General features: G+C 35.1%; 1 protein-coding gene across 7 annotated transcripts in view; it reads right to left on the reverse strand.

Moving 5' to 3' along the window:
• CSRNP3 (cysteine and serine rich nuclear protein 3) overlaps positions 1-14,021 on the reverse strand; it is a 207,813-nt gene that overhangs the window by 106,825 nt on the left and 86,967 nt on the right. For all 7 annotated transcript variants that reach the window (XM_074215811.1, XM_074215814.1, XM_074215813.1 and 4 more), the window contains one exon: positions 12,382-12,552. In XM_074215811.1, coding sequence (XP_074071912.1) covers positions 12,382-12,529 — 148 coding nt within the window. In that variant the 5' untranslated portion in view covers positions 12,530-12,552. The remainder of the gene's footprint in view (positions 1-12,381; positions 12,553-14,021) is intronic.

Below are 14,021 nucleotides of genomic sequence, written 5' to 3' on the forward strand. Positions count from 1 at the left end.
TTGTATCATAATGTTAATCCTACTTAAGGGCTCATAATTCTAATGACTTCCTTCTGTTGATTATTTCCTTTTGCTTTCTGTTTTCTTTTGTCTTTTTGCAAGACATTGGGGTTAAGTGATTTGCCCCAAGGTCATGCAGCTAGGTAATTATTAAGTGTCTGAGGTCTCATTTGAACTCAGGTCTCCAGACTCCAGGGCCGGTGCTCTATCCATTGTGCCACCTAGCTGCCCTTTTTTGGTTATTTGCTGATTATTTCCAATTTAGCCTGTGTACAGCTTATTTGTACAATATTGTTTGTGTGTTGTCTCCCCTATTAGACTGGGCACTCTTTGATAGCAGGGACTTGTCTTTTACCTTTCTTTCTATCCCCAGAACTTCTCATATTGTCTAGCACATAGTAGGAACTTAAAGACTACTTATTGATTAATTAATTGATGGAACCAATGAAGTACTGAAGCTTAAAGAAAATGAGCAGAATTTAGGAAAATAAGTTATCTTGTGCTGACTTGAAGAGCAATTTAAATTTTGAGACAGTGTTCCTCATTTTATCAATCTCTGGGGGGGGGGGGATTATCTTTTTTGCCATAGCTATGATTGCACTGTAGATGTTTCCTCCTAACTGCTCCAGTTATCCATAGCCCAATATTTCCATGACTCTTGACCGCTCCAGGAAATTGGCAGCAAACACCAAATAGCACAATACCATAGAGCTAGCCCAGCCCTGGGAATCAAAGTACTTAGATTCCTAAGCCTCATTTACTTACAACATGGCCATGTCACTTGGTTTATGGTGCCCAATTTTCCCCAGGTAGTAAGTGGGCAGTTCTGAGCCATATGGCAGGGATTTCCAGGTCTGGGCCATAGAACTGTCTTTTGCTCAGGTTGCCTACTAGTAAGTGGTGCTCATTCCCTACTGTCCCAGAAATACAAGCTTCATTCACTTTGCAATTCCCTGGCTCTTGGAAATTAGACAGTGAGGTAATCTGTGTTGCTGCTACTGCTGTAAATCTTCAGATGATCTCTGCAGCTCTGTGCTCCAGGCAAATCTTTCACTTAAGTCTTATCTTTCTCACTGATCCCCTTTTACAAAATGAGATTAGGATTGAGAAAATAACAAAAAATAATATCCTTGAGGGATTTGCTATGTAGCAAGTTTGACTGAAATGTATTTATTTAGATGACTTAGGAACAAGAAGGAAGGAAGGATTAGTTAGAATAAGTGAGAAAAGCATAAAAATAAAAACTAAAAGTTTTACATGTTGCAATTTACATATGTGATAAATAAATCCTAGCCTATTTATAGAATGAGCAGCTAGGTGGTACAGTAAATATAATGCTGGTCCTGGATTCAGTTGGTTTTGAGTTCAAATGTGGCTTTAGACACTTTCTAGTTGTGTGATCTGTGACAAGTCATTTGACAATGTTTGCCTCAGTTTCCTCATCTGTAAAATGAGCTGGAGAAGGAAATGGCAAACTATTCCTGTAGCTTTGTCAAGAAAACCCCAAATGGGGTCACAAAAAGTTGGACACAATTGAAATAACTGAACAACTAATATAAATGTAACATATAACATAATTAAGATATAAGCAAGAATAAGGATTCCCAAGAAAAATAGAAAATAAAAGTCTTGTTAGAGATTTGGAGTGGTTGAAAAGTTATAACATTTTATTTGTAGAAATTCAATTATTTAAATGTAAATATTTGCAAAGGCTTAATTGCTCATAATGATATTTAATGTAATTTTTAAAAGGTATTACAGTTAGTGCCCTGCTTAGAAAAAGATAAACTATTCTTTTGTCAGTAAAATAATTTGATTTTAAATTTTATATTATGTGCACAAGTACATATCATATTTTGGTTAGTTAAAAAAAAGTAATGGTATCAAACACACACACACACACACACACACAAATAGTGGTGAAATATCATAGAATGTAAGATCAAGAGAGGAGTATGAATAATCATTATACCCTCATTTTCTAAATAAGAAAAATGAGTCCCAGAAAAAGTAATGCCCACTGTCACATATAACTAATTAATGGCAGAGTTGTGATTAGAACACAGGTCACATGACTTTTGTCAAATGTTCTGCTTACTCTGCTTGCCCTTAGGATAGTAAGGAAGTTGCTATATTCAACGACAAAAAAACTATTAAAATGCCTATTATGTGCAAAGAACTGGGAGTGGAGTGGAGAGTAAGCATGCACTAGAAAGGCAGATGGTGAAATGTCCTGAATGTAGAGTAGGTACAGTTACTTAAGACACAGGACCAATTGGCTTTTTTCTAAACTTCCAGTAGACCATCACCCTTACATAATGACTACATTACCTGAACATGTTACAATTAATTAGATCACATTTTATCTTACATTTCTGTCTGTTGCTAGGATTTAGGAGACATCTTAGTCCTTTGATGGTACTTAATCATGAACTGATTTATAATGTATAATTTGAGTGTATTTGAACTGCCATTATTTGAACAGTAAATTCACTCACTGTATGACTAGACATGGATGAATATGTTGTACTTTGTCTTTATCACAACATGTAATAACTCTTTTTTAATGAAGAACTGTTCAATGAAGAAACATTCTCTTTGTGGTTTTTTTTAAGTTCTTTTTTCCCCCTCTACTTTGTATTACCCAGGAACAGGAAAAAAAGTGTGTGTGTGTGTGTGTGTGTGTGTGTGTTTGTGTGTGTATTGTGTGTAATTGGATCCCTGTATACCACTAGCTTTAGAGAACAGGACAGGCACTAATCCAATATATTGTTATATCCAATTTTATTATGAAGATATAAGCTTCTGAGGATGCCATTTAACTCACACATTCATGAAAGTTTATCTAATAATTTAATAAGGTTATATTGCTCATTACACAGTCCTTTCCTTATATCCAACTTGACTGACCTGTCACTAGTTATGTGGATGCTTTGAAGCTATTTATGCCTCAGTTTTATACTGGCTTCATGGGAAGATATAGGTGGAAATTCAAATTCTGCTAATAAAATTCAAATTATGACCTATTCAAATCATGGCCTAATAATAATAATAATAATAAGAGTGTTCATGTGGGGCAACGAAAAGACCACATGAGTGATGGGACCTGAACCTGAGTTTCACTGTGAGACTTTGAGGAAGTTATTTAAGGCCTCAGTACCTTAGTTTCCTTCCACAAAATGAGGGAGTTTGAAGTCTATTCCAGTACTAATACTGTATATACTAATACTGCTAGAATTCTAGCTAATCATTAGGCAGTGGGCCCACATAAATGTAATACATTCTTTTCCTTAGAGGCCTAATTGTTGGATTTCCTGGAATCTTTTTACTAGAGGGGAATTTATATTCAGTAGTCTCATGCTTGTGTAGTCTCTGGTTGTGTCCATAGAGTGCCAAAACCACCAGCCAATTTGGTGAATCCCCCTATGTAACTGATAGATTTAGTTAGTAAATAGCCACATTTGTCATTTGTTTGAATTGATTGGATTTGGGGTTAAGTGGACTAACTACTGGAGTATGGTTGATTCATTATCCCCATATATAAATGAAGCTCTTTTTCAGTAATAAAAGTAGTAAAAAGGAGGCAAGAATGGTTAGAATAAGGGATTAGATACCCTGATAAATGTGGCGGAACCAATGAAATTTGTAGGGGGGAGAATCTCTGAGAGTTTAATGCTTTTTTAAAAACTATCTTCAAAGCCACTTTAACTATAATGTACAGATGTTCACTCCTGGGCATATCATTACTGCAAAGAAATAGGCCAACTAAAGAGTTCTTAAAAGAACAACTAATTGATGAAGGATTAAAAGGAATGATTTATGAAGCACTAATTAGAAACACAGTCCTATGATATTTGGCATTTCCTTGTCTATATATTTATATATGCCAGATATATATGCAAGATACTATATTTTAATACTAACCATAAGTATTTATTAAGTATTTACTGTGAGTCACTGTGCTTAGCACCAGAAATAACAAAGACAAAAACAGAAGTTCCTGCCCTTAAGGAGCTTACATTTTGATGGATGTGTGTGTGTGTGTGTGTGTGTGTGTGTGTGTGTGTGTGTGTGTGTGTATATTATAGTGTAGTGTTATATTACTGTATACTAAATACAGGATTTGTACCAAATGATTACGAAGAAGTTTGGGCAGGAAGAACCCCAGCCTCTGGGGTTGGGGAACCAGGAAAGGCATCATGAAGTTAGCACTTGAACTGGGTCTTAAAGAAATCAGGGATTCTAAGAAGTGGAGATGAGGAAGGAGGGCATTCTAAGTATGGGAAACATCCAGTACAAAGGCTGAGAGATAGAAAAGCATCAAATAAACCAAGATGTAAGAGGTCAACTCTGCCTGAAAAAGGGAGGTAGTGGTATAATGGATGGGGTACTGGTATTGACTTCCCAACTCAACCAATTACTTTGTGATCCTAGGCAAGTCATTTAATTTCTTTAATTCTCATCTATAAAATGGATCATCTAACTCACAGGATTATTGTAAGGATCCAGTAGGATAATATATGGGAAAAGCTTGGGAAACCTTCAATCACTACATAAATGTTAACTATTATTATTTAGACATAATGTATTGGCACATATTTGAACAGGCAAGAGCCTGCTAATCCAATATCTCCTGTGAACTGATTGAAATTTTTATTCCTAATAATACTCCTTAAGATTAACATTGTCAAAAAAAAATCAACTTATTGTCTCCAGAAATTCTCAAAATGCACAGTTACTACACTGAGGTAATGAAAGTCTGGAACTTAATAACAAATGTTGGCTAAGCATAGAATCTTCAGTCTGGAAGGACATCATCTTATATAACTCATGCTTGAAGAATGAAATCCATCTACAACATGCCAGAAAGGAATTATCTAATCTCTTTTTTAAAAAATTTCTAGGAACAGGACATTCACCAAGTCCCTAAAATTGTTGTTCCACTGCTGGACAGTTCCAACTGTGAGTTACCAGTTATTTTCCATTGGTTAAAATAGTAACTTTAATTTCTTAACATGGTGTTCTAAGAATACCATTCCCTGTGCCTTTGAACTCTCTTGAAAGAAAGTATTCATGATAAAAAGGTGTAAGCCTTCTAAGTCTACGTATTTTTAGAAATTGTTTTTCTACTCTCATTTCTTAATACCGAACCTTATTTTCCATCATATTTTCCCTCCTAGGGGAATCTAAATCAGAGTTGGGAATCCATTTGAATGTGAATTCCTTCAGAAAACTATTGTGTATAGTTTACTTTTGTGGAATCTCTTTAAGTTTAAGACTCCTGCTTATATCCTATGAGTTTCCTACACAATGAAATAAAAGTATGTCCTCTATAGATATACAATTGTTACCTTAAGTGCTTTTAAGAAAGCTTGAGAATATTCAACTTAATTTGTGGAAATTCTAATACAAAGTAAATTTGGGAACTTTAGGAATATGATCTTTTGGTTAGCCCCTAGAATTGATGAGATCTGATATGAACCCAAAGTATTAGGAAGGTTCTGGGCCTAGAACCATATTTACTCTGCTCCCTGTAATAAAATATAAACTCTCTCAGAGCAAGTATTTCCATTTTTATTTTTGCATTTCTAGTGCCTATAAGGAAGTGTTTAATGTTTGCTGAATTTTTGAGGTACATTCTATCTAAAATGACAATAGCATACAAATTTTATAGATAACAACTATAATTGGGTATAGGCATCAGAGGAGTCAATGTACAAGATTGTCCACTGTCTAGAATTCATCACATTTAGAACCACAGAACACTGCTCTGTTGATCATTTGCCAGAACAAATAGCTTTATTACATACCCCCCTTCTTTTGTGATGCTTTTTCTTATACTGGAATGGCCTTAACAAATAAACTCATGATATAAATTATTAACATTTTTCAAATGAGAAAAATAAGGTTCAAAAACAGTTTTAAGTGACTTGCTCAGGGTCTCAGAGCTTAATAAGGGTAAAAGGAGAGTTTCAAACTAATGTATTTATTGACTTCATAGTTCAATTTAAAATCATAGTTTATCTTTTTCTTTTAAGGACCAATATATTTAAAGTTAAATTACTATGTTATTTAACTAAATTAACTAAAGTTATATTACCCTATTATTGGTGATTAGTCATATTAAGTGTCTCTAATAAAGCAAGAAATATACATTTTTTATAACATATAATGGGCAAATACACAAGCTATGGTAAGTCTCAACTTTGTTCCATTGAACCTCTATGTCCCATCATTTCCCTTACCCCCTGCACACTCCCTCTGTTCCCATGGAGAGCAGTGTTTTGGTGATTCTGTTATAAAACTCTTCACAACTTACAAGTCATTTTGTCTTAGATCCCCTGTATTAAACACAAAGGTACTTAAGCTGGCTTTTTGGAGGGTTTAATTAGATATTCTCTACATTTTGTAAGGCCAGGATGGATAAGGTGATGATCCAGCAAAGTCCCTGTCCTCACCTAAAGTTGTTTATGGATTTGTGATCCTGATCTTAAAATTGACTAACAGGCTGCTCACAAACTTGATAGGGCAAAGTCCACTACTTATGACCAGCACTGTGGAACATTCAGGGGCAGACTATGCAATGAATGAATACTTCCCCTAATCTCACTCAAGGACCAGATGAACAGAGAAGCAGATATTTTTAATTGATACTGGGACCAGTTTTTGAAATCAAAAAACCTTGATTTGAGAAAGTAATAAGCAACAGATGTGTTCCAGAGAAGTTGTGGGCAAAATATTTTTTTCTAAACTAACTCCCCAACCACACACACACACACAACACACACAAAGACTCTTCACAGATATTTCACCTTAACTGATCTTTACTTAGCACTGGGTCCATTGAATTTTTTGGCCATCGTTCATCTCCAATCCTAGCCTTTGTTCTACTCTTAAAACCTCCTTTCTATATTTAAAAAAAAAAAACTCCTTGAAATGCAAATATCATCCAGAAATTCATTTATAGTTAATTTTATAAGTATATATCATGTAGCTATTTATCTCTTTATATATACATATATATATATGGATATATGGACATGTAGATATAATCACATTTTCTTCAAGTGAGGTACACACACTTTCAAAGATTGAAAATTACTTTTGGCTATGAAAACTTAACAGAATTATTATAATATAAAATGTATAATGAAAGGGATAATTAAATATAATAGTGAAACAAAGTACTAAAAGGGTGAGGCAACCTAAAGAAACAATTCCATAAAAAGTACATTATTGAAAGACTTATCAAGGCAAGCATAACTGGAAATAAAAGAAATATAGCTCAATGCAAAGATTTTGAAAGCAGACATGACTGAAGAAGTGGCCACATACAAAACAGATCATATGAAAAACCCATGGGAGGGCAGATGGCCAACGTGCTTGCATGAGCATATTTCCATGGGTCAGAGATCAAGGGCAAGGGCAAGAAAAGATCTGGAGGCCTGTGAAGCAAAATAATATCTGTCCACAGAGGCAAGAATGATTAGCACACTTATCAAGATTATGATGTCAATCTTTATTTTCCTAAAAAAAAAGGTGGGTGACTGAAGACCAAACAAAAGAAAATGGGCTTAAATTAATGGTTTTTTTTAAACCAAAGAAAGCTCTAACTCACCATAATGTTTATAAGGCAAGTAAGAAGCTTACTGTGGAAGCTTCTTATCTAAAAATCTTCATGATGTGTGGGGACAGCCAGCCATCTGGGATGACTGGAAAAAGTCTCTTATAGTCTGCCAACTGTATGGTTCTAACTAAATTTGAAGCTCAATACATTTGTATTTTCTTTACCACTTTAATAGTTGGATTCAGTTTGTTGGTATGTTTTGGAGTTAACAGGCAATATTTTCAAGGTCAAGTTTAAGTAAATAGTCAACTTTTTTTGTTTTTCATTTCTCTTTGTTAATCAGTTAAGACCTCCTCCAAGTACTTCTTTCTTTCTTATTCTTTCATACTCCCATTCTCCTCTGCCTTTCCTGATAGGCTAAAATGCTAAGTCAAAACCAACAAAATGAAATTTAATAAGCAGAAATTTAAATTTCTGTCTTTTTCAAGTAATCAGTTGTACAGGGTATGAGAGTACTGACTTGAAAATAATTTATAAAAAAAAGGATTAGATTTTTAAATTGTTCACATGCTCAATATTGAACAAAACTATTTGCTGATAAAAGTAGTAATGTAAACTTTAAGCTATGTTAAGGGAAAGAAGAGTCTCAAAATCATGGGAGATAATTGTCATATTATGTTCTGCACTGATCAGACCACATCTAGAGAGTTATGTTTGACTCTGAGTACTACCATGTTAAGACATCAACAAATATGAATGTTTAGAAATTATAATAGTTGTGATTTGTATAGGAATTACATATATTATTTCCTAAAACTTTAAGGTAGTCAATAAGCCTTTATTAAATGCTTACTATTTATCCAGTGCTACAGTAAGCATTGAAGCTAGAATGTTTAAAGCAGTGTCTGCCCTCAAAGAACTACCTAGCTGTATGACCTTGGGCAAGTCACTTAACCCCATTGCCTTAAAGAAAAATTTTTTGAAAAGTGTACTTCAGTCTGTGCTGTTACCATCAGCTCTGTCTCTGGGATGGATCACATTCTTTATCATAAGTCCATCAGAGAAGTTGCTTCAATATTTTTTTCCCCCACAGTTGCTATTGCTGTGTTTTCCTCCATCTTATTTCTCCCCACACCCACACCTATCTCTTCTCTCTCCTTTCCCTCTGTCCCTCCCCAGTCCGCCTTTCACCCATCCCTCTCCTCTCCTTGTCCCTAGGATAAGATAGATTTCTATACCCTAATGAGTTTGTATGTTACTTCCTCTCTGAGCCACTTTGATGAGAATGAAGGCTCACTCATTCCCCCTCACCTTCCCCCCTTCCACTCCATTGCAAGAGCTTTTTCTTGCCTCTTTTACATGAAATTATCTTTGGCTATAATATAATATTCTTGTGAATTTTCATTTCTTTCAGGAGGTGATCATAGGATTCCTTCCATTTCTATTTTATCTTCTAGTTCACTCCCTTTCCATAAAGGGGAAAAGACATTTAAAAATCTAAGTACCTACAGGAAAATTTTAGAATTGAAAGTGAGCCAAATATATGTTTGGATTGGCTAATTAAGGGATTTGTTTTGCTTAACTATACTTATCTGTAATAGGTTTTTGGCTGGGGTGGGGGAGGTTGAGTTTGTTTTGGGGTTTTTTTTGCTTTCTCAGTGGTAGAGAGGGGAATGTGGGAGAAAGGGAACTCAGAATTTAAAATAAAATAAAACTAAATTAACAACAACAACAACAAAAAGATGAAAGGTGACCTTGGAGAAGGCTCTAACAACAGTTAGGGAAACCCAAAAGGCATCCTGCAGAAGATGGCATGTCAGCTGAGATTTAAAGGAAGCCAGGGAGTCTGAGAGGTGGAGGGGAGAAGGGAGAGAACTTCAAGCACAGGAGATAGTCAATACAAAGACAGAGAGACCAAAGATGTAATGAGATATAACATAATATGACTGGGTCATAGAGTTCATGGAGGAAAATAAAATATAAGAAGAACTGAAAGGGATTAAGATGTCAGAACTTTTAATGCTGGTTATAAGACCTTCATCAGAGTATACTGAGTAGAAAAGCAACAAGGTTGAACTTAAACTTTAAAAAACTACTTTGCCATCTGAATGGAGAATAGATTGGAGTAGGGGGAGAGCTGAAGAAGAGAGATTAATGAGAAGTTATTTCACTAGTCTAGCCAGAGATAAGAGCATTCATAAAGTTTCCTCATTTGGGAGTTTGTGTATGATAATATTTATACCTGACATCACAAGTCCAACCCCTATTCCTACCTATGATACCCTTTCTTAACTGATTTCTAATGTCCAATTTATATTCATAAATATGTATATGTATTATAAAACCACATAACATAATTATTAAAAGGCCAGATAGACAACATATTCTTTTTTTTTTAAGTTTTTTTTCAGATGTTAACTTTATAAAAACAACTTGTGGGAAAACCAGCAAGGAATTCATGACAAAGTGTCCCTTCATGAAAATACCAGAACAAGCTTTTGTCATGACATATTTAATAACAAATTTTAAGTAATAGATGTTTTCTATATTATTTTATAGATAGAATAAATTTTCTCTGCCTAAATTTTGAAGATACGGGTAAGAATAAAAAAGTGATTTTCCAGTTAATAAGAATAAGACAATAACTGGCCTTCATAAGTGTTTTGAGAGGCAGAATGACTTTGAAGTCATGAAGATCTGGGTTCAAGTTTTCACCTCTGATACATACTGGATGTGTGCATCCAGACAAGTAAATTCTGAGTAATCTATGGAAGTTGTAAAACTGGTAAATGACTTGTATTGCTAAAAAAAGGATATTTCCTCACTGAGAGTTTCTATGAAAATGAAATTAGAAGTTTAGCCCAATAAATTCAGGATGTCTCAAAGGTCTTAGGGCAGTTTTAATAGCTTAATAGCTTAAAATTGCACATTTGGGATCCCAGAGTGCTTAGCACATAATAAGTGCTTAATGTTTAGTTAATTATTGATTGTATGCGACTTTAAAGCTTGAAAAGTACCTCCTTCCTGGTGGGTACTTATTCTATTTTAAGGATGAGGAAACTAAGGCAGAGAAAAGTGATTTGTCCATTGTGACATAGTTAATGTGTCAGAATCAGACTTTAATTCCAATTCTAACAACAAGCTACTTTATCTCTATTTTGTTTTAGATATTACCTCTTTCACTTTATCCTTAGGTTTTCACTTCTTACCATATCTTTAAATAGCTTGACTTCTGAGTAAGACTTTTTGCCTGCCATACATACATAATAGGTGTCAGAATATGGGAGAGAGAGGCCACTAGATGGCAAAGTGGATAGAGCACCAGCCCTGGAGTCAGGAGTACCTGAATTCAAATTCCGCCTCAGATACTTAATTATTACCTAGCTGTATGGCCTTGGGTGAGCCATTTAACCTCATTGCCTAGCCAAAAAAAAAAAAAAAAAAAAAGAATATGGAAGAGAGGATAGAGGGGGACTCTAAAGTTGAAAAGGACTGCACCTGGTTTTTTGGTTGTGTACCTCTCCAAACCCCAATTCAATTACATGGAGGAACTAATAAAATAGAATGGTCTCAAATTGAGCCAGTCCCTTGGCATTTTGTGGAAGCCAGCATGGGTTCTGAAGCACTATAATAAAAAATCAAACAGGAATTACAAGGATTTACTGACAGATTCAGTTAGAGGATTGGGACAAGGATATCCTAAACTCCTATTAGCAGGAAGAAACTGAGTGTAAAAGCTAGACTTAATCTTAGTCTGGGAGCATTCTCCTCCTGGCTTGGATCCTTTACTGGCTAGGATGCTCATAGCCTTGACTATGAGTAAAGAGCCCTTAGTCTCTCCTTACCAGAGGAAAGATTTTCTAGATACCATAATCTAGTAGGTAGTAAACAATTCAAGTTAACAGATCATTCCCTGAAGAGGTGAAGCAATTATAAGACCATCATGAACACAAGAGCATTGTAGCAGTGTTTTAAAAAATGGCCAGTTGAAACCAACAGATACTATATGACCTGCCTACATGACAGAGACTAGTTGCCAGGCTGAGGCTATACCCCATTTGTTAGAAGTAGGAACCAAAGTCAGGGAGGAAAAAAGAGTGAATTAGCAGAAAGCACTAGGTGTCCTCCTATGCATGTACACTGTCCATATACATATCTACCTGTCCTCTAACTGCATCTACCCTTCCCATTTATCGTATAAACAGTGTGCTACAGTTTATGGGGGGGGATGTACTATTGTTAACTTTTCTTATAAGGTAGTTCATTAAAACTTTTTCTTTGAATTGTGTCCTCTGACTGACCATTTAAAAAACCCCAACACATTAGTGGGGACTCATGCACTATACTTTTGAGTGAATACAGGACTATAAGCACCCTAAACCTAAAATAGCTTTTTTGGGTGATGCATCTGTAAGTGAATTTAATTGTCTTAGCTCTTTTTTGAAAGATATAAAAAATGAGGGAATTAGATTAATTGATATTAAAAGTCTTTCCTTTTACTTTGCAAATTTTATAGATCTATTTCTTACAAATCTACCTTCTCCCAAATAAAGTCCCTGGGACTCATAAATTAGCCTTTTTCTTCCCTGTAAACTTAAAAAACATTGAACCAATTGGTTAATACAGTCATATTTTAGGAATTAGTGATACTGCTGCCTAAAAATATTTCAATTTCAGAGTCCCATGGATCTTTTTAGGCCCATTAAATTTTTTTCCCTCCAATAAACATGTAGGTTAAAAATCTGTATTATCCAAAACAATTTTTAACACAGCAGAACAAAACAATTGACACTAGATGTGATTTCAGTACTCACGGGTAAAATGATTAGAAGTGGATGGATTGACGCTGTCCCCACTGTCTGCACTTTCACTACTAGAAACTTCATCATCTGATTCCCGCACAGAGGAGCAGGGTGAGGAGCCATCGACTTCTTCAAACTTCCTCTTTAAAATTCCACTCATCGCTGCAGCGCTGTCACATGTACCTGTAACGGGGACAAGAGCAATGAAGCATTGAAACATTTAACCACTGATTGTGCAGACAAGGTCTCTGAAGGCATTTTTATTTGGTTTTTAAACATGAGTGGGGCTACATACATCTTCCCCTATGGAATGATCATTAGGCAGAACTTTTCCAATACCATGATCACTTTTTTAAAAAAACATTTAAATTATTTTACTATTTGATAATTTAGATTAAAAATGCATTGATTGTCAAATATCAAGTAATTAAATGCCTTTAATCTCCTTGGGGGGGAAAACAGGAAAAATCAACAGAGAAACTCATGGAATTTAGAGAAATTTTGAGAATTTCATATGCAAGTATGAATGAATGAATGAACAAATAAAAAGCAATTATTAAGCTCTTTATGTAAATACAATTATCCCTTCCCCATCTCTGGGGTTAGGGGTACAATGTCCCTGCTACCTGGAAATCTACATAAAAGTTTTTGACATTCCCTTCATATCAGAATAGAAGTTTGATTTTCTTCTTTTTCTTCTATAGAATATTTACAGTAACTTATTGTAAAATTTGGGTTAGGTATTTGGTCAAAGTTCTGTATTATCTACAGCCCTTCACATGTTGTCTTTGGTTTCGGCAAAGCTCCCTCCAAATTCCCATTAAATTCTTATGTTGACTTCCACATAGAAGGGATCACTGTATATCAACTCTCTCTATTTTTATTTATCTATATATATCAAGGAGTGTATGCTTAACACTAAGGATATAAAAAAGAAAGTGCCCTTGCACTCAAGAGGCATATATTCTAAAAGTGGTGGCAAGGGAGAAATGTTTTGACATAGGATGATTAGTGGAGTGAACAACTGTCATGCCACTTCCAGTGTCAATGGCAGCATTGATTTGATTATGGCTTTGCAGAGGGAGACATTGTGGGGCAGGGAGTCGGGGGAGGGTTCACCAATAGTAACAAAACTACTGGCAAGTTGCCTGTGTTGGAAATATGAGGTACAGGTGTGACTGGTTAGATAATGAGCATCACATGACTTTATGCTCATGTATTCTGCCACAACTTGGTACTAATATGGATCCCAACCTCATAAATTCCAAAATTAAATGAGTTAAGTCCCTTAAAGCATGGTCTTTGGAAAGCTGGTCATCTAGGAGAGTGGTGTCAAACTCAAATAGAAATGGGAGCCACTAAATAATAATTAGGATTTTTATAGGCCACATATTGACTTAGAAAATAATGTATTTTTTTATTGATTTTTATTATATTCATATTTTCCAGTTTCATTTTAATCCAATTTGGGCTGCACTCAGGAGTATTGTGGTCAAATACTGCCTGTGGAACACATGTTCAACACCTCTGATCTGCAGGGTACAAGGCAGGTTGAATTACCAGAAAAGTATGTGAAGCACATCTGGGCAGCTAGGTATGTCTGACCATAACCTTTTATACTGATGCAAATAAATTTTAAGCAGGGCCTTCCA

This window comes from Macrotis lagotis, chromosome 1, assembly GCF_037893015.1.
Source record: "Macrotis lagotis isolate mMagLag1 chromosome 1, bilby.v1.9.chrom.fasta, whole genome shotgun sequence".
In the NCBI taxonomy this organism is placed as follows: Eukaryota; Metazoa; Chordata; class Mammalia; order Peramelemorphia; family Peramelidae; genus Macrotis; species Macrotis lagotis.